The sequence below is a fragment of the Chrysochloris asiatica genome, unplaced genomic scaffold, assembly GCF_000296735.1.
Source record: "Chrysochloris asiatica unplaced genomic scaffold, ChrAsi1.0 scaffold00002, whole genome shotgun sequence".
In the NCBI taxonomy this organism is placed as follows: Eukaryota; Metazoa; Chordata; class Mammalia; order Afrosoricida; family Chrysochloridae; genus Chrysochloris; species Chrysochloris asiatica.
Window position 1 is genome coordinate 21,563,860 of NW_006408520.1, and position 23,697 is coordinate 21,587,556.

The 23,697-nt window shown below is 40.9% G+C and overlaps 1 protein-coding gene across 1 annotated transcript in view; it reads left to right on the forward strand.

The window, feature by feature from the left end:
• TGFBR3 (transforming growth factor, beta receptor III) overlaps window positions 1-23,697 on the forward strand; it is a 176,323-nt gene that overhangs the window by 114,223 nt on the left and 38,403 nt on the right. The window contains exons 5-9 of the mRNA XM_006831059.1: window positions 4,628-4,796; window positions 9,321-9,468; window positions 17,446-17,635; window positions 19,129-19,460; window positions 19,862-20,014. Of these exons, the coding sequence (XP_006831122.1) occupies window positions 4,628-4,796; window positions 9,321-9,468; window positions 17,446-17,635; window positions 19,129-19,460; window positions 19,862-20,014 (992 nt within the window). The remainder of the gene's footprint in view (window positions 1-4,627; window positions 4,797-9,320; window positions 9,469-17,445; window positions 17,636-19,128; window positions 19,461-19,861; window positions 20,015-23,697) is intronic.

Here is a 23,697-nt window from a genome sequence, read left to right on the forward strand (position 1 = left end):
TGTATTCCCTGAATTAGTGCCCTCACATTTGAGGGACACCAGTTTTGCAAAGCAAAAACCCATAAATGCCAAGCAGACAGGGCATAAGCAAAAGCCAGCACCATAGTAGGAGGGAAAGCTGGCAAGGCAATAAATGAAATGGTTACCAGCTCCAGAGCATACAAATGTGCCAGCCGGAAATAAGTCCATGCAGGGTCGCCAGGGCATCCCAGCACAAGAGTGTTTGAACTATGAAGTCCTGACCATTTCAGTGCCTTCATTGACATTTGTCTTCTATGACCCTTTCCCATGTAATTGACTCTTATCTCAGCAAGACTCTTGAGATTGTACTGTTTCTTTCTAATAAAAAGAGATGCGGGTGGGCTCTCTAGTTAACTCTTGCTACATTTACCCAAGATGTAACTGGATCCAATAGGAGTGGTTACTTACTGGGCAAGGATGGATTATATTAATAGATAACAGGTTTATGCTCTATTTTGAGAGAACTGTCTTATACAGCCACGTCTGCTGATCTAGCACCTCCAGTCAGGAGGACCATCAATGCTCTTTGCTATGATACAGACACCTGGGCTTGTTCTTGTGCATGTCCTGGTGCCTGAGAGTGACTTCCCCCAGATTGTATATTCCGTCAGGGAAGGGAACCTAATGGAACTAACTACCTTCCTTGATAACACTTTGACTAGTTACTGTCAAGTTGATTCTCACTCCCATTGACACTTTCTGTGTCCTAGTTAGAACTGTGTGTCATAGGGGTTTCAATGGCTGATTTTTCTAATGTAGAGAGCCAGGCCTTTCTTCCACGGTGCTTCTGGGTGGACTTCAACTGCCCACATTTTGTTAGTGCTGAGCGCATTAACTGTTTGCACCACCCCGAGACTCCCCCGGAAACGTGACTCCAGCCATCACTGTTTATAACTCCCTGACTCATGTCATGGAGAGGGTCATCTGCAAAGTGATGTTTATCGCTATGGACCACACTTCATTAGCTGGCTTCCAAGAGCCTGGCCTGTTTCTTCTTGTGCCCAGGGATACCGGGCCATGTGCTTCCTCTTGCTTTAACCCATGGTTTTCAAAGTGCTATCCTTCTTCTGACAGAAGCAGTATCACCCCAAACTGATTGAGTCAGAAATGCTGCAAGTAGGACCTCACAGTCGTGTTTTAACATGTCCTCCAAGTGATTCTGATGGTTGCTAAAGTTTGAGAAACCACTGTTCTACCCCCTATACCTTGAGTGGAAGCATTCAGGAGACCTGGGTTCTTACCAAGGAGCTGGTGATGCAGTGGGTTAATCTGCTAACTGTAAACTCAGTGGTTCAAACCCACTAACCACTCTGCAGGAGAACAATAAGGCAGTCTGTTTGAAAGAAACAGTTCTATTCTGCCCTATAGCATCACTATGAGTAAGAATCGACTCAGTGGCAATGGGCTCTTCTGGAAGAGGGTTCTTCATTGCAGCTGGTCTCACTAACTGTGAGCCTTCAAGCAACATTCTTACTTACCACCAGAGCCTCAGTTGCCACAGCTGAAAATGAAATTTGAATTACCCTCCCCCCATGCCCCACTCAACCATGCCTCATTCCTGCCTTCAGAATATATCATTCTGGGTCTCAAAGGCATTTATCAATCCTTTCCTAAAATGCAAATAAGCATGTGACTTTCTTTTCTTCCCGGGGATTCCCCTTTGTGGTTTCCTTTCTGCTTGGCACTTGGTGTAAGTTTTGATGCATTTGGGGTTAGGGGGAACCGTACACAACAAAAAGTGATCAGCTTTGGGTGGCAGTGGCCTCTGGAACTTGAGGTTTTAATAACTGCAACTTTGGAATAGTTAAACCTTTCCTAAGATCAGTGCTTACAGCTTACCAACTGCTCTGTGGGATAAAGATGGTGCTTTCAGCTCATACAAAGATTTACCACCTCAGAAACTCTTATTATACAGGGTCACTGTGAGTCGGAACCAACTTGACAGCACTTTTCAACAATGGCTTGTGAGGGTCACAAGTTGTATGAACTTTTGTGATTTGTCTCAAATGGTGGCTCATGGGTGGTTAATCCCAGCACCCCCATACCTAAACCTATGTCCACTACAATTCCAGATGCAAACCAGCCACACCTATGAGCTGAATGCACAAGTGTTCCCAGAGGGTCTTAGTCTCTTGAGCTCCAGCCTGGCTGTCCACAGGCTCCTCCCATTCTTGGTTTGCATTCACCCTTGTTGTCCTAATATCACTTTCCGTCCTATGATCTGGGGGAGGCATCCGCAGGCTGCAGCTGCAGAGTGTGCATACCTCCTCTGCTCATCTGGAAAAATCCTTAGCAGATGTGGAGGGGAGGACGCTCCAGCCAGCAGCCCAGGCCTCGTCTCTCTGAGGGGGTCTTTAGAGAAAAATCCAGAGGGCAGAGCCAGTGCTCTCTTGTGACAAAAAACCTACAAGTAGGGACCTTGTGAGCTACTCTGGGCCCTCAGCTCTGGGGATGGGGATGGGACTCAACAGTGAATGCTGTGGCCTTCCAAACAAGGCATGTTGCACAAGTCAGGGGAGCAGTTCCAATCCAACCTAGGTACCTCCTAAGCTGACACCTTACTCCAAGTGAGACTTCATATGGATTTGAATAATATTCTAGGAATCAGGCAGAAGTGTGTTTCTTAAAAATGCCAGGGCTCTGATGAATTACTCCTTCTGAAAAATCTTGCTTCACCTAGAACTTCCTTGACACTTGTCCCAGCTGTATCACTGCCAGCAGTTTCTTTCAAGTTCTGCTTAATCATTTAAGGCGCTGGATGGAAATCCCATCAACTGCAGTGCTGTGTAAATGGCATGCTCCGCTGTGTGGGGGTGGGGCGGGGCACACTTGGCACTGGCATCACTTTCTGGATGGAAGTGGTGAGCAGCCCTCCGCACAATGAGATGGTATTTGAGAAGCCACCTTGCAGACTGTAAAAGGACATGTTAACATTAGCTATCTATGTCAAGATGTGGAAAACATTGGAATGCTACGCCCACCATTTCCCCCAAACTCCTACCTTCTGTGTTTAGGGGATAAAGTGAGATGGAGAGTAAGCCTGAGGGAATGGTTGATTCCACAGGCAGGCTAGAGAATTAAGTGAGTGCTGGCTGTCCTACTGAAGTAGCAAATATTCAAGGAAGCGCAGATTTGGAGATAGGATAGATAACAGATGCATTTTTTAGTAAGAATTTTAGGTGAAGATGCTTGGTAGACAGATGACAATACAGGTCTGGAGCTCTGAAAAGGAATCCTGGTATGAATTTGAAGCCATGGGAGTGGTTCAGATTATTTGCAAAGATCGGACACAAGAGAGTCTGATGAGAAAAGAACTGAGGTTTATAACCTTGTTTGCTACAGGATCAACTGTGAAGCTTTTTAAAAAAAGAAAGCTGGCTTTGCTCCGCTCTTACTTTCTGTGAAATCTGGTTGTAAGGACCATTTTATGGCTCTTAAAATGTTTCTCATTAGTGACTATGGGCTATTACAATGAAACCTGTTGTTTTTAGGTGCTGTCAAATAATTTCAACTCTTAGCGAACCCACATGAGAGAAGAGAATTGCCTTATAAAGTTTTCCTGGTGTGGTGCTGCAGGATAATGCACTGGACCGCAAGGTCAGTCTGAACTGCAATGTCGGCTGCTCACGGTCCTGGGAAACACTATACAGGGTCGCTATGAGTCAAAACCAACTTGACGGCACTTAACAACAACAGTCTTTACAGGAGTAGGTTACCAGGTCTCCTGCTAGGCCTTTCTCCCTCAGAATCAGCCAGTAGGTAGGTTCAAACTACCATGCTTTCAGGTAGCAGTTGAGTGCTTAACCACTGCACCACTCGGAGCTCCTTTCCACCTGGACTTTCTGAATCATACTCTCAGGGATGAAGTCCAAACAGGTACATTCTTCTGTGTGCCAATAACTGAGGTCCATTGATTTTAAAGGATGAGTAGGAGAGGAGAAATCTGAGAGAAACTGAAAGACAAACCAATCAGAGGAGATAGATGAGAACAAATACATTCCATGGAGAACAAGAAAAGAGAGAGTTTCGACAAAAAGAGGACACCAGTGTTGGTCACTGGTGATGATAAGTCAAGTCCCTGGGTGATGCAAGTGGTTTGCAATTGGCTCTTGACCCAAAGGAGTCCTGGTATATAGTGCTGTACAATAAGCACTGATCTACTAATCATAAGGTCGGCAGTTCAAACTTACCAGCTGCTCTTTGGAAACCCTATACAGAGTCGCTGTGAGTCAGGACTGACTCCACGGCACTTAACAATAATAACAGTAACATTAACCTAAAGGTTGGAGGTCCAAACCCACTCAGTGGTGCCATGGGAAAAAGATCTGGAAACCTGCTTCTGTAAGTATTTTAGCTAAGAGAGCCCTACGGAGCAGTTCTACTTGAGTCAGATCAACTTGAAGGCAGTGGATTGGGTGTGGGTGACCATAATGGGAGGCATCTCAGGGCAGTGTTTGAGGAGCTCACAGACTAAGGCCCATCCTTTGGCCAGTGTCTCCTGTTTCCTGCACTAGTTCAGTTTCACAGATCCCTCCACTTTCCTCTGAGTCTCATGACCATGTGTGTGGCTGGCTAGTTTGACACATTGCCCTGTCTTCATTTTCAGATCAAGTTTTCCCTCCCACGTGCAACATAGGGAAGAATTTTCTGTCTCTCAATTACCTTGCTGAGTACCTTCAACCTAAGGCAGCAGAAGGGTGTGTGATGTCCAGCCAGCCTCGTGATAAGGAAGTACATATCATCGAGTTAATCACCCCCAACTCCAACCCCTACAGGTAATGTGAGTGTAAATGTGCCTGCATGTGGGATCTGTGCTGAACTAAGAACAGATGAAAGTGAAGATCTTTCCTGCCTTGCAGACAGGGATTCAAACCAGTTCCCAGTTCAGTCATGGCTGAGCAAGCAAAACTGGAATGAACCTGAGTTTGTAAAGTGTGGATGTACTAGAGTGGTAACAGGAGTGGGAAAAATTACTGGTTGACGCCCTGCTAGAAAGTTAATCTCCCTTTTAGAAAACAAGGACAGCATGCATATTGTACAGCAACCAAATCTCTTGATGAGCAGTCAGAAGCGGTGCTCAAAATTGGTGACCGAATGTACATCTTTGAATGTGCGTCACTCTCCAAAGCTCTAACAGTAGTTCAGTCTCTTGCCTCAGGCTTCTGAAAGGGCTCACTTCGCCTCTTACGAGTTTCCCATTCCAGAGCTTTGACTCATATTTTTTCCTGTTCCAGTTATCATTCTGTTTCACCCCAATTTTTCAAAAAGTGGATCTGTTTAGATTACACAGTCTTGACCATGACTGAACTGGTTCAAACCAGTTTGGCACCCTACTTGAGTTGGGGACCTACAGACGTCCCTGTGTAGGAAGTATGGCTCACAGAAACTGTGATGAAGAGAGTAATGGCCCCAAGGATGGTCTTTATTTTCTGCGTATGTCTTTAGATTGCTCAGATTCAGATGAGTTTCTGAAGCCTAGTCTGTACTAGTTACAGGCAAGACACAGCTCCTCTTGATTCATCATTATTCCCCTTGACTGAAGTTTCCCTGATATGAAAATTGCCAAGTGGGATATTATTAACAAAATTATAATTTTAATACCATTCTATTTTTAGTAAAGATCTGTTCATAGTGATCTCAACATTTTTGCTGACACACTCAGAACTCTGCTTTAAAACTGTGTGTTTGTGTGTTCGTGTGTGTATGTGTGTGTGTGTGTTGAGGTGGCCCTTTGCAATGATATACTAAAGAACCATTAGGTACAATAACTTTGTGTTCTTGTTTGGCCTCTCCCACCTTAATCTTCCTGCCCTCGGGCTGGAAATTTGTATAAAATCTTTGATCAAAATGCTGGGCACCATCTAGTTTTGTTCTCATGGCAAAGGAAGCAGTTACTGGTGGAGACAATTAGCCACAAATTCTACATCCTCCTCCTATTCCTGACTCTCCACTTTGCTCCAGGCATAATAGAGACCAACTGTCATGCTATTTGTCATGCCTGCAAACTTTTAAGACCTCAGGCCCTATGCAACTAACTAGGAAGTAGGACAGAAGCACTAAACACATTATTAGACCAATTAACTGAGATGAACCATGAACCCATGATCCTAAACCTCCAAATCAAGGAACCAAATCCCGCGAGGTATTTGGTTTCACATCCTCGGAAACCCTGTACAGGGTCGCTATGGGTCGGAACCGACTCGACGGCACTTAACAACAACAACAACAACAAAGTATCTTCAACAGCTACTTTCATGGTTTTTAGAATTTTTTGTTGTATTTTGTCATTGAAAATATATCTATCACACAACTTCACCAGTTTAGCTTTTTGCAGGTATAAAACTAATAGGCAGCAATTAACAATAATTAGCAATGCAACCCTAAACTTAATGCGATTTTTTCCCTTACCATTAACCCCTCCTTCTCCCTCCTGCCTCAGGTAATCGCTAATAAACTTTAGTCTCTATACGTTTCTTACTTTTTATGTAAGTGAAGACATACTATATTTGTCCTTTTATGGCAGATTTTTTCATGTCTTCAAATTCCATCCATATTGTAGTATGTATCAAGATTTCTTTGTTTCTAGTGGCTGAGTAGAAAAGAAATTACTTCCATTGGATGTGTGTACCACATTTTGTTTACGCATTCATCTGTTGATGGGCAGTTTGGTTGTTTCCACCAATTTGTTGGCTGTGTTGAATAGCGCTGCAATGAACAGTGAGTGGTATACAAGTCTCTGTTTTTGAGTCTTCTGGTTATATATACCTAGGAGTGGAATATATATATACCTAGGAATGGCCACAACTCTGGTTTGCTCTGTGGGATAAGTTTTGGACTGCTTAACCACAAGCTTGGTGGTTCAAACCCACCAGCTCCATGGGAACACAATAAGGCTATTTTCTCCCATAAAGATTTATAGTCTTGGGAATGCTGTGTTGCATTGCTATGAGTTTGAATTGACTTGATGGCAGTGGGTTTGGGTTTAGTTCTAGGTTTAGTTTTTTGGAACTGACACACTGTTTTGTACAACAGCTGTACCATTTTGCATTCCCACCAGCAATGGATGCTGTTGCTGTTAAGTGTCATCGAGTGCATTCCAACTCATAGTGACCCGGTACAGAAGCAGCTGGTGGATTTGAACCACCAACCTTGTGATTCGAAATCCAGTGTTTATCAGAGCACCACACTAGGAGTCCAGTTTCCCTACACCCTAGACACTTGTTATTTTCTGTTTGGGGTTTTTCTTATTGCTTGTTTGTTTTAATTTAGCCATTCTAGTGGGAGTAATATGGTATCATGTACGTTGTAGTTTTGATTAGCTCTGATTGCTGATCATGTTGAGCATCTTTTTATGAGTTTGGTGGACATTTTGAATGTCCTCTTTAGTGAAATGTCTATTCAGGTCTTTTATTCATTTTATGATTATTTGTCTTTTTGTTGTTAAGTTGAGGTTTTATGTATATTTTGGTTATTAGATTGTTGTCAAATAAATAGTTTCTGAAGATATTCTCCCAGTCAGTAGCTTGACTTTCTTTTCAAATTTTTGGCAAAGTTTGTTGAAGAACAAAGTTGCTAAGTTTCTTAAGATCCCACTAATCTATTTTGTCTTTTGCTGCTTGTGCTTTTGTTATTAGATATTAGATAATCAATATAGATAATAAGATAATCAGTCTGTATTAAAAAAACTTGGCCCAACAGCTTTATCCTGGATTTTCTGCTAAGAATTTTATGGTTTTACTTTGCACATTTAGGCCCTTAATCCATTCTAAATTTGTTTTTTAGTGTGATGTGAAGCATGGATCCTGCTTCATGTTTTGAATGTGGAATCCAGTTTTCCCGGTATCATTTATTAAAAAGATTCTCCTTTTCCTGTTGAATGGACATCCCATCCTTGTCAAAAATCAATTGGCCATGGATGTGTGGGTTTTTTTTCTGGACTCTCATTTCCATTGGTCTGTGTGTCTAATGTTATACCAATACTAGGCTGTTTGATTTCTGTTGCTGTATAGTATGCTTTAAAATCAAGATGTGTGAGTCCTTTTTGTTCCCTTCCAACACTGCTCTAGCTATTCAGGGCCTCTTGCTCTTCCACATAAAGTTGAGGATTGGTTTTTCCATTTCTGTAAAGAAGGCTGTTGGAGTTTCAATCAGGAATGCATTGAATCTGTAGATTGCTTTGGGTAGTATTGACATTTAACAATAAATTTTCCAACCTTAGAACACAGAACATTTTAACATTTATTTAAGTCGTCTTCAGTCTCTCTCAGCATTGCTTTGTCATTTTCAGTGTATGAGTCCTTCATGTTTCTGGTTAGATTTATTCCTAGGTATTTTATTCTCTAAGATGTTACTTTTGTTTGTTGTAGAATGATTTAAACATTAAAATTCAAATCAAATTTTGATTTGAAAAGCAAATAAACTACAGATTGGTTTTGGTAATTATGAGAGTACAAGTAATTGGCAAATGCTCTCATATATTAAGCTTAAGATTTCATTTGAGTATCTCTTTCATTTTATGCTTTGCAAGTGTATAAAACCAAAATGGAAATACAGATTTTCCCCTTAAACTCGTAATGACCGCGGTGTTCTTATTTGGTAAAGATTTTCTTTTATATTTAATTTTTGGAGATTTGAATTGTGTTCATCAGTTTTTCAGTAATTGACCATCTGTTTTCTTTACTTTAATAATTGTATATCTAGTAGTGTGGGAAAGGAAATGCAGATTTGATTCTGTAGCATTTGTTAATGGATTAAGCAAGCCTTATATAAGTAAAAAAAATTCTCGAGTCTTTTACCTCTTATTTTATTCTGAAGTCTAACTTTAACCGCCATGTCTCCCTCCTGCCTGCCATTCTCCACTCACCAAACTGCTACCCACTTCTGGTTTTGAAGGACTTTGAACACATAGCAAGTTGGAAAGTTACATATTAAAGGTGTTGAAGGTTGGAAAAGCAAAAATTGTGCTTCAAAAGTAAACTCCTGATTTTTTCAAGTCCATTTCAAACAGTGGCTGCATTAAGTAACCACTGGAGGTTTCTGTTTTGCTGTTTTTTTTTTTTTCAGAGAAGAGAAAATTTTTAGTGGCTAATTATCAGCAGGCATGTGTTTCTATTGTTATGTAAAACCATTTTGTTATGTGTGCAATAGCAATCTGTTTTGCACATGTCATTTGCCTGGGATGCACTCCAGCTTTTTAATCAACTGGCCAGACACTGGAAACTCGAAGACTTGGAAGAGGGGAGATAGTTGCAACTTTCTGGCATGTAGGTCCTAACTTTGCCTTTGTTTTCCATTCACAGTGCTTTCCAGGTGGATATAATAATTGACATAAGACCTTTTCAAAAGGATCCTGAGGTGGTCAAGAATCTCATCCTGATTTTGAAGTGCAAAAAGTCTGTTAACTGGGTGATCAAATCTTTCGATGTTAAGGGAAACCTGAAAGTTATTGTAAGTTGAATCATTTCTTTATTTCAATGATTGGCAACAATTTAAGTGTAGCTTATCTGTTATTCTCTAGAGATTTTATCTTTGGGGGCTTTCTTTAGAGAAATCCGTTTTTAAATATTTTAAACTCTGCAAAATAGGCTGCTCTTTGGTGTTTCCTGACCATGACAGGTGGTGTGGTAGTTAGAAACCTCAACAGTAGGGTCAGGACAGCTAGGTAGAAACTGTGCATTAAGTGCATTGATTGGAAATTGAATCCTGGTCTCCCACACAGAAAGCAAGAAATCTACAGGGAACCACCACTGTCTGTCTCTAGTCATAGTCACTGTAGATAGAGTAATGAACATCTCAGTCATGAAAGGTTCATTGAGCATTATTGCAGTCATGGGGTCCTGGTGTGGCACTGTAGGATCAGCACTAGACTGTGAACCACACTGTCAGCAGTTCAGACTCAGCCAACAGCTCCTCAGAAACACTATCAGGATCGCTGTGAGTCTGGATCAATTTGATGGCACTTAATAACACCAACATTTCAGTCTTAGTAAACACAGAATAATGGACGTAATGAAGTCTTGATGAATGAGAGTCCTACTGCAAGGGCAACCTCAGTGTCACAGTCCTGCAAACCCGCTCTCCCTTTGGGCCTAGTTACTAAGAGAAGGACTGGAGATCAGGCTTCTTGTGTTGAGGTAAATGCATGGTAGCGACAGCTCTTGTTGTCACCTGCTTATAGCTTCTAAGGGGTGGAACAACAGTAACTGAAATACACCCCAGCCTGTTCTGTAAGCCTTGCGTTTCATGAAGGAAATACACTTAAGAGGCTTAGCTGGTTGGCCTTATGGATAGATAATAAGCAACTCATTTCCTGAAAAGTCGAATGTTGAAATTTGGTGAAATCAATCTTATTTCAAATGAGCTCAGGAGGTGACTAGTTGATGAAATATTGGAGTGAATTATATTTAAAGTTAAATAAAAAGAAAGAAAGAAAGAAAAAACAGTTTTCTCCCAATTTTTAGACAGTTGTCTCTTTAGCATCTCTTTTGTAGGCTCAGATTTTGGTACATTGCTCTTTTTTAAATTGTGTTTTTTCCTCTGTTACTCCCTGTATTGGATTTGGGGGAAGGGGACACCTTTGGTCTGGGTATTGTTTATTCATTGTGGCACCTTCCTGTGGAATACAGCCATGAACAAAACCAACTGTAGTTCCCTAGGCAACATCATGTAACAGCATTCATTCACCAGTGGCAGCAGGAAAAAACCACAAACACACACACATCTTGATTTTAAAGTAATAGTTTCTGGTTCTTGTAGGTTCTTTTAAGCATTGAGAAGAATCCCAATAAACCATCATGTGCAATACTGATATATTAATTTGGCATTGAGCACAAAGCCCAGCCATGATTTTCTGAAGCCGGAGATGTTTTGATGGCCTTCCCTGGCCTGGCATGAGGGGTGTTGGTGACCTGAGGTGTCTGCTGCCTTTGCTGCCTGGCATACCAACCAAATGTTTTTAATTTCAGAATAACAAAAACAGGAAAGGGAATCATGCTTTGAAAGGCAAAAACATACGGTACTTTTTAATTCCCTGCTGGAGTTCTTGTATAAACGTTCTTTTGGCTCTGCCCCTTAAATGGCTCTTTGTGTCCCTGAGTATGTGTGCCTGGTCCATGGCACTCATGTTGAAGGTCTCCACCTCTCATATGAATCGGAAAGGCTAGAAATGAGGTCGCTCATCCCAATACAAGATCTGTTTATATCCCTCTCGTTGGCTGTACTCCTGTTCCAGGCCAATTTTGGACAATGCATGACAACATTACTAAACAATTAGGTAATGTTCATGATGTTCTTTTTTATTCCCCCAATCAGTTTCATGCTTTGTGATTTCCTAACTCCCTGTCTCAGTTGTGAATTCTGGCTATGCTAAGAGAAAGGCACAAGTTAGTGCTTAGAGAGTTGTTGTTGTTAAGTGCCGTCGAGTCGGTTCCGACCCATAGCGACCCTGTACAGGGTTTCCGAGGGTGTAAATCCTTACGGGAGTAGAAAGCCTCATCTTTCTCCCGCGGAGTAGAAAACTGTTTATTATTGAGTGCCCTTGTTTGCAGTATTTTCTTTAGCGACAGTATGGTGGAGTAGCAAGAATCCCTGACTTTGGTGCTAGATAGAGCTGAATTCAACTCTCATCTCCCACTGCCTTTAATCCCAATAGACAATGAGCAATTTACTTGAGTCTATTTCCTTACCTGTGGGATGGGTATGATGACAGTACTCACTTAAAAAGCTATTGCAAGGCTTAGCTGAATTCATTTATTCATTCAACAAACATTTATTAAGCTACTACAGAATATTTTACCCAAAGCTCCCTGCACATGGTCCGTTCCCAAGTTATACGTGCTGCTTAATTTCAGTGAGCTTTCTGTTCTCCTTTCTTTAACAAAATAACAGCCACACACCTTTCTCCTTATGTTACTGGGAGGATTAAACACAAGGATAACCCATGGAAAGCATTGTTGTTGTTGTTATGTGCTGGGGAGTCAGTTCTGACTCATAGCGACTCTGTACAGGGTTTCCGAGGCTATAAATCTTTATGGGAGTAGAATGCCTCATCTTTCTCCTGCGGAACAGCTGGTAGTTTTGAACTGACCTTGCGGTTTGCAGCCCAATTCGTAACCACTACGCTACCAGAGCTCTGGTAGTGTAGTGGAAAGCACAGTGCCTGGTGTAAAAAGGGATATTTTTTTCCTCCATAAATAATTCTTTAAATGTGGATCTGCTGTAACTATAATGACACTTCTATGTACAAAATGAAAACAAAAATTTCCACTAAAGGAACTGTGTACTTTTCCTGGAAAGAGTTGGTGGGGTACATTTAAAGAAGAGCACCATTAAAAAATGGATGGTGTGTGCACATGCGTGTTGGGTGGGCTATGGGCAGAATATGCTCTCTAAATGACAGAATGGCCCAAAGAGAGACAAAGGGCTGTCATGTGAGCAAAAATGAGAGTACTGGAAGTGTCCATGTGAGCATGCCCAGCCCAAACTGCTTTCTCAGGACCCTTTATAGAAACCATGCATAATCACTTTTATGACAGGAAGGATCTCCAAAACATAAAACAATAGATGGAGAAAATACATTAGAGATTTCCTGTGGTACTATTTCATGGGATCTCAGGATTTCAAGGTTGATGATGGCCGACTTGTTCTTTGAAAGATATTTGTTTAAATCCAAGTGAGAATATCATTGTCAAAGACTTCATTTTGCTCAGCTCAACCACCAACACTCATGGGATCAGCAGTGAAGAAATCAAACAATGTATTGCATTAGGCAAATCTGCTGCACAGACCTATTAAAATATTTAAGAGCAAAGACTAAAATGTGCCTGACCCAAGTCATGGTATTTTCAATAACCTCATATGCATGTGAAAGTTGGACAATGAATAAAGAAGACCATAGGTTTCATGCAGTTGAGTTACGGTGCTGGAGGAGAATATTGAAAGTACCATGGACCACTAAAAGAACAAAAAAAATCTATGTTGGAAGAAGTACAGCCAGAATTTTCCTTGGAAGCCAGGACAACCAGACTTCATATCACATACTTTGGACATATTATCAGGAAGGACCAGTCCCTGAAGAAAGACATCGTGCTTGGTAAAGTGGAGGGTCAGCAAAAAAGAGGAACAACCCCCAACAAGATGGACTGGCACAGTAGCAGCAGCAATGGGCTTAAGTGTAGCAGTGATTGTAAGAGTGATATAGGGCCAGGCACTGTGCATAAGGTCGCTCTGAGTCAGTACCATCTCGATGGCACCTAACAACAACAATAATAACAAAGTGAGACTATGCCCCGCACTCTCTGTCTGACCTCCTCTAGAGCTCTAATGCCATGGTCGGGAAGTGGGGGAGGGAAGCACTCAGGCTCAGACTGTTCCTTGTCATTCAGGAAGATGTGGCTGGGAAAGATGATGGTGAAGATCCTCTTTAATGCCCTCTTTAATTTGGAGTAATTCCATGAAGATTAGGAAAGCTCCGGAATTTCCAGAACTGTAGGGTGAGAGGAATTTGCTCAGTGTTGGAAACTAACTTGCCTGCCATCGTCCCAAGCTTTATTACTTTACGCAGTTGTAGACAAATTTCTAGCCTTATAAATCACTAAACAAAACCCGAACCCATGGCTGTCGAGTTGATTCTGACTCATGGAGACGACAGGACAGAATAGAACTGTCCCCATAGGTTTACTGAGGCTTTATGAAAGCTGACGGCCACAGCTGGTGGATCCAAACCACCAACCTTTCACTTAGTAGCTGGTCACTCAACCACTGCACCACCAGGAGTCTTTGTAAATGACTAGCTGTAGTCAGTATGAGTTGTACTGACAGATCCTAGATTTCATGTGGGAAGTTATGCTTCACAGCACCTGGATTTCATGTGCAAAGGTGTAAACAGATCATTCCGTATTGGTACAGAAGGACAGGTGGCAATTATCCTGATCAGATTCTGGAAGTACAATATTTTCTTAGCTGTCCAACAACATAAAAGGCTAGGACAGACAAGGCCAGGCCATACTTCTGCAATTCTCACCAAACAAAATAACGTGCTGCTTTGAAAGGCTGGAAGATGCTATGCCTAGTAAGAAACCACTGTTGACTAAATTAATACAGAGTTCTAAGAACAAATTGGTAAAGACAGCTATGGTTATCACATATATGATTTTGAAACAACAGTAATGATAAGCAAAAAGAATTGAGTGTCTATATAAGTAGAGATATATATTATATGTTTGTGGGAAGGTATATGGGAATACATGCATGTGCCCATATGGGCATATTTGTGGGCTTATGCGTATGAATTTCTATAGGTGCTGCATATATAAATCATATACAATAAATGGCATAGGGGACATAGTTAGGAATATTTCCTAGACATATATTGAATAACTTAATTCATAATGTTTTGCGTACTAATTTGGGGAGTAGCGCCTGGAGTCTTAAACACTTGAGAACAGCCGTCTAGGGTATAACCATTGGTCTCTTCCCATCTGAAGCAAAGACTCAAGGAGGAAACGTATCTACAGGACTAAGGACCTCTTATAGTCCAAAACCAGAAGATCTAGATGGTCCCCAGCTAGTTAGTGACCACTCTGACTAGGGTCTCAATAAAAGATCCCAGTTGGGATGGGAGAAAAATGTAGACTAAATCTTCAATTCATTAAAAAAGAAAAAAAAAAAAAGACTTATTGGACTGATAGAGGCTTGATGAATCCCCAAGACTGTTGCCCTTTAAACCTGCAACTGAAGTCACTCCTGGAAGTCACCTTTCAACCAAATAATAGATTAGCCAACGGGAAAAACAAAGAACACCTGTGAGAATTATGCTCTGTAGAACTATCAACTCTATAGGACCAAATGGTCATCATTTACCCAAAAGCAAAGGTGAAAAGGCAAGGAGGAGAGGGAAACTGACCTGGTGATGGAAACCAGGCAGACGGAATGGAAATGACTAGAGTGCAGACACACTGCAGGGATTGGAACCAATGCCATGGAACGTTGGTGTGTCAATTTTTAATGTGAATCTCATTTGCTGTATAAGCTTTCACTTACAACACAATGAAATATTCCAAAGAAAAGAACATCAGCAACAAATTGGATCCGTCTTTACCTCGTTTTAGTTGTTGTTAATTCTTCATTTCCCTAAGAAATTTTCTGTTAGAGTAAGAGCTAGAATGTTCTAGACCTATGAAACTAAGCTGGTAAATAGCTCTAGAACTTGGCTAAAGCTCTGGGATACTTTTTGTGTACAGTGGCTGTCACTGGTCAGTTTGGCAGGTTTCCCTCAGATAAGCACCTCGGGTAATAGAAAAAAAATATACTGGGTGAGATTCTTTAAGCTTTGAATTAAACTAGGTGTGTCCTCAGCCAATATCCCACAGCCAAAGAAGCCAAGAGAACTCAGAGCCTGTGAATCTTTGATGGTTTTACAGTGGGAAAGGATTAATATTTAGTCATGTTAGGGGCAAACAGTGGGAAACACATGGGGAGTTTAGGAAAAATGCTGCATGTATGCAGGGAAAAATAATTGGGCATGGAAATTAAAGCAGGTTTTATACAGCATGAAAATGGCGTAATCTGCATGCTGGAAGGGTTGGTCTGCCCTATTGGAGCATTTGTTGAAAATGTAGTGCTTTTTCTCTGAAGCCTACTCTGCAGCATTCAGCTCTCTTCCCATCTGGCAAGACCACTGCTACAGGAGTCAGTGGGTGATGGGGAAGTTGACCTTCCATGCCCTGGGTACTTAGACTGTGAGCGCTACAGTAAGGATCTTACTATTCGAACTCATAGCGACCTTGTGTACAATAGACTAAACACTGCCCAGGCCTTTACTGTCCTCCCAGTTATTGCTGTTTGAGCCCACAGTTGCAGCCACAATGTCAATCCAGTTCTCTGTTACCCATCCATAAGTTTCTCACTGACCCATTTCTTTTGGAAGTAGATCACCAGGTCCTTCTTCCTAGTCTGTCTTTAGTCTGAGGCTCTGCTGAAACCTGACCACCTTGGGTGACCCTGCAGTCTTTTAAAATACTGTTGGCATAGTTTTCAGTATCACAATAAGCCACCTCAATATGACAGACAAAGAGAAAAGATCTTACTATGCATATTCAAATTCTTTTTAAGCCTTTCCTAGAAAAATTTCTAGCATTCATTTTAAATTTTGTAGCTGATTACCAAATGAAAGCTAACTTTATGACTTACTTGTATTGCTGAATAAAATGCTAGTATCTAAACTATTTAATTACTATTTTAAAGCATAAAGTCCTTGCATGTTCAGTTAATAGAATTGGCAAATAAACATAATTACTGGATTGTTAAATTGATCAAAACAATAAACATTAGTTATGTTATATAGAATTTCACGTAAGGATGGAATAGTCTCAACGCTGAAGTAACTAGCTTGTGCCTTCTTACATTTAAATCTAGGATATAGGAAATAGAAGCAAGGACATATCACATGCATATCTGTGTACTTCATATGTAATTTTAAATAAAAATAAGACAGGAAAGTCTCTCCCTATTTATATAAATTAATAATTTAAACATAATGCACTGGAAGGTCAGTTTGAACTGTGAGGTTGGTGGTTCAAACCCACCATCTGCTCCCTGGAAATCCTATGCATGGTCACTATGAGTCAGAATTGACTTGATGGCACTTAACAATAACAGTACAGTGATAGATTAGATACGCTTAGTATGTAGCTGCCTAATTGTTACTGGATTTTTTTTTTTCAATATAAACAACCAAGACAGTATGATTAAAAGTGAATGTTGTTGTTGTTAAGTGCCGTCGAGTCGATTCCAACCCGTAGCAACCCTGTATAGGGTTTCCAAGGAGCAGCTGGTGAACTTGAACCACTGACCTTGCAGTTCAAATGACTTTGCAGTCTGACTCATTAGCTCATAGAGCCACACCAGGACTCTATGATTAAAATGTGAATGTTGCTGTTGTTGTTATGTGCCGTGGAGTAGGTTCCGACTCATAGCGACCCAGTACAGGGTTTTCAAGGCTGTAAATCTTTACAGGAGCAGAAAGCCTCATCTTTCTCTTACGGAACAGCTAGTAGTTTCAAATAAATGTCTTTATATCTGCTGTGGAAGGTTTTTACATAAGTGCTCTTGTTGTTGTGTGCCATCACGTCAAGTTTTAACTCATAGCCACTTCCTTTAAGAGAGAAGAACTGAAATCCACTGTGATTTTCCTAGGGTGTCATGGGGTGACAGAAACAGGTCACCAGATCTTTTCTTCCACAGAGCAAGCAGCTGGTGGTTCAAACCATCAACCTTTCAGTTAACTGTCAAGCCCTTAGTCATTCAGGATCAAAAGAATGAATAATTAGCTACCTGACCCACACTATAGAACCTATTTGATTCAGATATTTATCTTACTTAAAGCATGGTTTAATTTTAGACTCATAAGTGAAATTTGGCTTTCAGGCTCCTAACAGTATTGGCTTTGGGAAGGAGAGTGAAAGATCCATGACAATGACCAAATCAACAAGAGATGACATTCCTTCTACTCAAGAGAATCTGGTCAAGTGGGCTTTGGACAATGGCTATAGTCCAGTGACAACATACACAATGGCTCCCGTGGCCAATAGATTTCACCTGCGACTTGAAAATAATGGTAAGTATAGATTTTTTTTAAATTACATTAAAAACACAAGTGTTTTCAGTTTATATAGTATATTTTCCTGTTGTGCATTTTAAGATTATCTAGAATTGTAATAGGTAATTTTGATGAAAATAAATTTTGCTTAGATTTTCGGTAAAACAGTTGATTGCATATTGGAGAACTTTGTTAGAGACTTAAGCCAGTCTTAGCCTTTCAGTAGGCCACAATGACTGCGTATGACTGAGAATTCTGGAGTACAGGAGAGAAGTCCTGAGAGGCTGCACCTTTCAGGGAACTTAGTCATGAGGACTCATGCTCGTGCTTTCTCGTTCTCGCCCTGAAGGAGAGCAGGAGTTATCACCCCAGTTTGATGGAAAAGGAAACACAGACTCAAAAGTTGCAGCTACCAAAATTCCAGCCCTAAGTTTTCAGCCCACCAGTCCTATTCCTTACCTCATGGACTGTGTTGAATGTGTTTTTGGTAGAACAGTCCCAGCTCTGCCACTTACTCACTTGGTGATGGCGAGCAGTTGCTTAACCTTTGAGCCTCAGGTTCCTCCATGCTAAAATGGAGGCAATAATAGGACTGAACTCGGTGTCTGTTAAAATACAAATTTTAAACCTTCCAAACATTGATTTCTTTTACATCCATATAATTGTGCCATGCTTTTGAAAAGGAGAGCTAATGGTCACTTCATTCCCAACTTCCTCTGAGTTAGTATTCTTTGTATCCACTATTTATAGCCATCAGTTGGTTGTAAGTAGCAAATATAAAGAATTCAGGAGAAATCATTGGTTGTTTTCTTTAGAATGTATGGAAATAAGTCTCGTTGAAAAGGATGAATGTGCCTAAGCAGCTTTTTCTTTTCCCCATAAAAATTAAATTCTGAAAGGCTAGGATACCCAGATAACCAGTTAAAATCCAGCAGCCATAAAAGAGGTGCAAAATCATTTTTAAATACCTATATTTTCACAATAAATCTGTATAGAAATGATTCTAAAGGCTTTCTAAATTCAAAGAAGGCATTTCAATGGAATTTGAATAGAATAATGCTGTCCCACATCATTTATTTGTACGCCTTAGAAATCACCTAATCCAGTGGTTCTCAATCATGGCTAGACACTGGAATTACATGGGGAGCTTTAAAACATATTAATGACTGGCTCCTATCCCTAGTGAGTCTGATTTTAATTGGCCTGGGAGAGATTTTTTTTTAAAGCTCCTTGGGTGATTTTAGTATGCAATCTAAAGTTGAAAACCACTCCTCTAATTTTAAAATTAGGAAAGTGACGCACAGCAAAGATAGCTATTTGCCTAATGTCACTCAGCTAATGATGGAGAATACCAGGACTCTAGAATTCAGGCTTCCAGACTTGTAATCTCTTTTTAAAATTCTTTCACATACACCCATTCTTTGCTTACTCACCTTTTGCATCTCCTGATGATGAGTATGGTATCAAATCAGGAAACAGTAATGATGCTTTGCCGTCTCTGCCCACTCCAGAGGAGATGAGAGATGAGGAAGTCCACACCATCCCCCCAGAGCTGCGAATCCTGCTGGGCCACCATACCCCACCTGCCATAGAGAACCCACCCATCCGAGGAGGAGGCCGAGACGGAAGTTTCCCTTTTCCTTTCCCTGACATCTCTAGGAGAGGCCGAAAGGAAAGAGAAGAAGATGGATTTCCCTGGCCAAAGGACCCCATCAGCCCCAGCATACAACTGTTTCCTGGTCCCCGAGAGCCAGAAGAGGTGCAAGGGAACATGGATGTTGCCCTGTCAGTCAAATGTGACAATGAAAAGATGACCGTAGCTGTAGAAAAAGATTCTCTTCAGGTCAGTGTAGTTTCTTAAAGAAGAGAGGGCACCCCAGTCCCGTGTTAGGTATTTCTCTCTAGCTCTGTCACTTTTGAACTTTGGAGACTTGATACTATTTTCTCAGTTGGATAGATCTACTTCCTTTGGCTGAAATTCTTACCCAGTTCCTGTTGTTCTCAGTTGGGAGATGGGGAAGGGGTGTAGATTCTTGTGTGTCAATATTTTGCTATTCGATTTTCATGGCCAAGAAACACAGTCCTTGGGATCTTGTGAGGTAGTAAACTGAGAAGAAGTGAGTGGAGGAGGGAGGAACAAAAGCCTCTAGCAACCTTTATTTGGAAGACCAGGTAAAATCTGTTAACTGTGCAGCAGAACTGCCTGTGGGCCCCACTTTATGTCTTGGATGGTTGTTGTTTCAGGCCAGCAGCTACTTGGGGATGGAGCTTACCCTGTTGGATCCTACCTGCAAAGCCAAGATGAATGGCACCCACTTTGTCTTGGAGTCTCCCCTGAATGGCTGTGGTACTCAGCATCGGCGATCAGCCCTTGACAGCATGGTTTATTACAACTCTGTGAGTGTTTTCCAGAACAAAGCTTTACCCTTTGCCAGAACCTTGCTCAATGTTGCTTCATTCTATCAACAGTCTTAAAATTTCTATGAAAATGAAGAGAGGGTTACACCAAGCCTGAACAAAGCCAAGCATTCGTTCTCAACAAAATGTGGTGTCCTTTGTCTCTGCAGTCTGGTTATTTCCTTTATTGGTAGATCTGTGGGAGTTGGGAGGCTCTGCTTTCTTGGCTGGGGCATTTGTGGTGCTCTCTCCCATCTTGTCCTTCCAGCTCCTTCCAGAATTGAATCAAGCAAAGGGTTCACTAGCAAGATGATTACAACTTCTCTGTCTGGCCAAGCTGTAGGGTCAAGTGACCTGCTCCTTCTGGGGATAAAACCCAAGTTGGACTATACAGTTGAGCACTTTTACACAGCTGAGTTAACCAGACATGTGATCTCCCTTACCTTATTTAAATCTTGTTTAGAAATGTTGAGGGGATTCTCCATCCCTCCAAAAGAAAGAAATCTGAAGATGGTCTTTAAGAAATTACTACGGTCTGACTCTCCACTTCTAAGAGAGGCCCCAAATGGAAGTTACCTATAGGGAAATTCTGCACATTGCCCTAATGATAATTCACTGCACTAGCAAACCTCTCTGGAAATCATTCTTATCAATTCATCTGTGCTTTTTTTATTTGGAATAAACCCAATCTTGTGGAGGTAGACACTAAGCAGCGGAATATTAAAATAATTCAAAACATGAAATCTCAAAAAACCCCACAAAACTTTACAATGTTAATTTTGCAGTTTTACAGTGTTAATTTCCATGATACAGATGAAATTCAGATAATCCATGTACTCTTTGTTTTGACATGTTGTGTATTGGCTTTCTTAGGAACGGCTGGTGGGTTTGAACCACTGACCTTGTGGCTCAAGCACACTTGTGGTTGAGCGCTTTTTCTACATCATTACACTAGGACATGGGGTATGGGTATATGCTTACTCTCAGTCCAGCGTCAGGGGAGGGGGTCACTGCTAACTCTTAATCCAGTTTTGGGATGGGGGATGGGCATGCAACTGCTAGCACCTACCACTGCTGGTTGACAGATGCAGTTGACCTAATCCAGAGAAGAGACTGACAATCAGGGTTCATGTGGGGACTGGCTTTCCTACGAGCCTGACTGTATTGCTCATCAGAGAATCTTAGAATATTTGAGCTGGAACGAATTCTAAAATGATCTCATCCAACTTCCTCATTTCACAGGTAAGGAAATGGAACTCTAGAGAGTTAAGAAATTTGCTTAGATTCAAAGAACTAGCTAATGACAGAGCCAGGACTGAATCTAGCTTCCTAACTTCTGATCTTCTGATCTTACACAACACCAGACTAGCCTAGTTAGCCTCCCATTGTTACCTGGATAAGTTATTAACCTTTGGCTTCCAAGAAAACTACCCTTTTGTCAGTTAAACCACCAATTTTCTTTTAATTATCCAGTTTTTCCTACAATTATCCAGTTTTTTCAGATAAAATGAATGTCATATACTAGAAAAAGTCAAAAAAGTATTAATACTAGGGTTCCATTTTGAATGTTGCTACTGTGTGATACTGTCTAGTCAATTTCGACTCACTGTGACTCTGAGCACAACAGAATGAAACACTGTGCCATCCTTACAGTGCTGTTATGTTTGAGCCCATTGTTGCAGCCACTATGCCTATCTATCTCATGGAAGGCCTTCCTTTTTTTTGCTGACCCTCCACCTCTACTTTGAGGATGCAGCTCTTCCCCAGTCAGATTTTGAGTGCCTTCTAACCTGAGGGATGCATCTTCTGGCATTACATCAGACAACATTCCACTTTCATTCATAAGGTTTTAGTGACAAACCTTTCAGAAGCGATCTGCTTTTCCTTTGTCTTAGTCTGGAAGCTCAGCTGAAACCTGTCTACCATGGGTGACCCTGTAGGTATTTAAAATACCAGCGGCATAGCTACCAGCATCACAGTACCATGTAAGCCACCACAATAGGACAAACTGACAGATGAGTGGTGGAGTTCATGCATGCATAACTTTATTCCATACGAAACATGTTTAACCACATCTCTGCTATCAGTGAGTAAATGGCTACAGACAGTTTGCTTAGAGATAAACTTGGCTTAGTTAGTCTCATTAAGTTGCCTGCAAGAAAAAGTTCCAATCACAACTGCCTTCTAAGGGGAATCTTCTGGGCCAATTAAATTCAAGGCAGAGAAATCATTACAGGCAGATTATAGCAGCAGTTTCTTGGGAATCCAAAGGGTCATCCTGTAGATTTTTCTCAAAGGACACACACTCTTCATAGGGGCTTATTATGAGGAAATTTTAAGAAAATTGAAAACTGTATTGGTGAGAAAAAGGCCAGGAAAACTGTGCCGAGGAATTTTTTTCTATTGCAACAATTCATTCTTCAAGGGTAGCAAGGACTATTCTATGAGAATTCCATTGATAACCTTACCCTATCTATGCTACAGCCCTGGTATTTCCCCTTCAAAATTCTATTTGTTCTCCATACTCAAAGAACATTTCAAAGGAACATGATTTGAGCCACCTTGAGGATGCCAAAACTGCCATTTTGACATGGTGTTAATCAAAGAGCACTGGATTCTTGGGGGAAAGGTTGACAGAAGGAAACTACGCCTTAAGAAGTGTTTGGACCTCAACGGGAGATATTTTGAGAAACAATAACTTCACATTTTGATATTTCTGTAGAATAAAGGTCTCTAAGATTGTATGGCAATACTTTATGACTTATTGCTGATACACTTAATTACAGCATTTTAAAATTTGGTGTCCAAATTAACACCAATAAGAGGCTATTGTTTTGTTGTTCTTAAGCGCTGTTGAGTGGGTTCCAACTCATAGCAATCCTTTCTAGGGTCTCCAAGGAGCAGCTAATTGAACTGTCAACCTTGCAGCTCAAACTGACCTTGTGGTCCAGTGCTTATCCTACAGTGCCACAGAGGCCTACAAGAGGCTATTTGTATGTTTACAAAAAACAACAAAAAAGTGTTGCCTCAGGAGATAAATGTATATTGTAGAACTCTTAAATTTCCTTCCTTCTTATGTATTGTTTTTTTCCTTACTTAAAATACCCAGCATAACCAGTATCCGAGATACTTGCTTCTTTTGCTTGAATACTTTTCTTTTGAGGACCTAGGAAAGAATCAGCAACGTAGTGTTCCTTCATTCTCTTCCTATTCTACTCATTCTGGGACTAGTTTAGCTATTTATTTTAATTATAATAGTTTAAAGCAGTGTGGTGCTGTAGTATCAGCACTGGACTGTAAACCATAAGGTCAGTAGTCCAAACCAACCAGCTGCTCCTCAGAAACCCTGTACAGAGTCACTGTGAGTCAGAATCAACTCGACGGCACTTAACAACAACGTGGTCATTTCAGACTAACTGTATGTTTTTATTTTACATGCTCAGAATCCAAGCTTGTGAAGCCTCCCCACCCCACCCCCACCCCCAACTTTACCAAATTAAATGAAAAAGAAAGCATGGCTACTTTAAAGAGTCCCATAGAGCTATTCTGCATGTACAAGGCAAATAGAGTTTCATGGAGTCCTAGTCCTTGATTGAATTTTTAAATTTTTATTTAGAACTAACCCAGGAATAATCATTTTAGCCAGTGTTAACATAGATTGTTCTGAATAAAATGTGATTCCC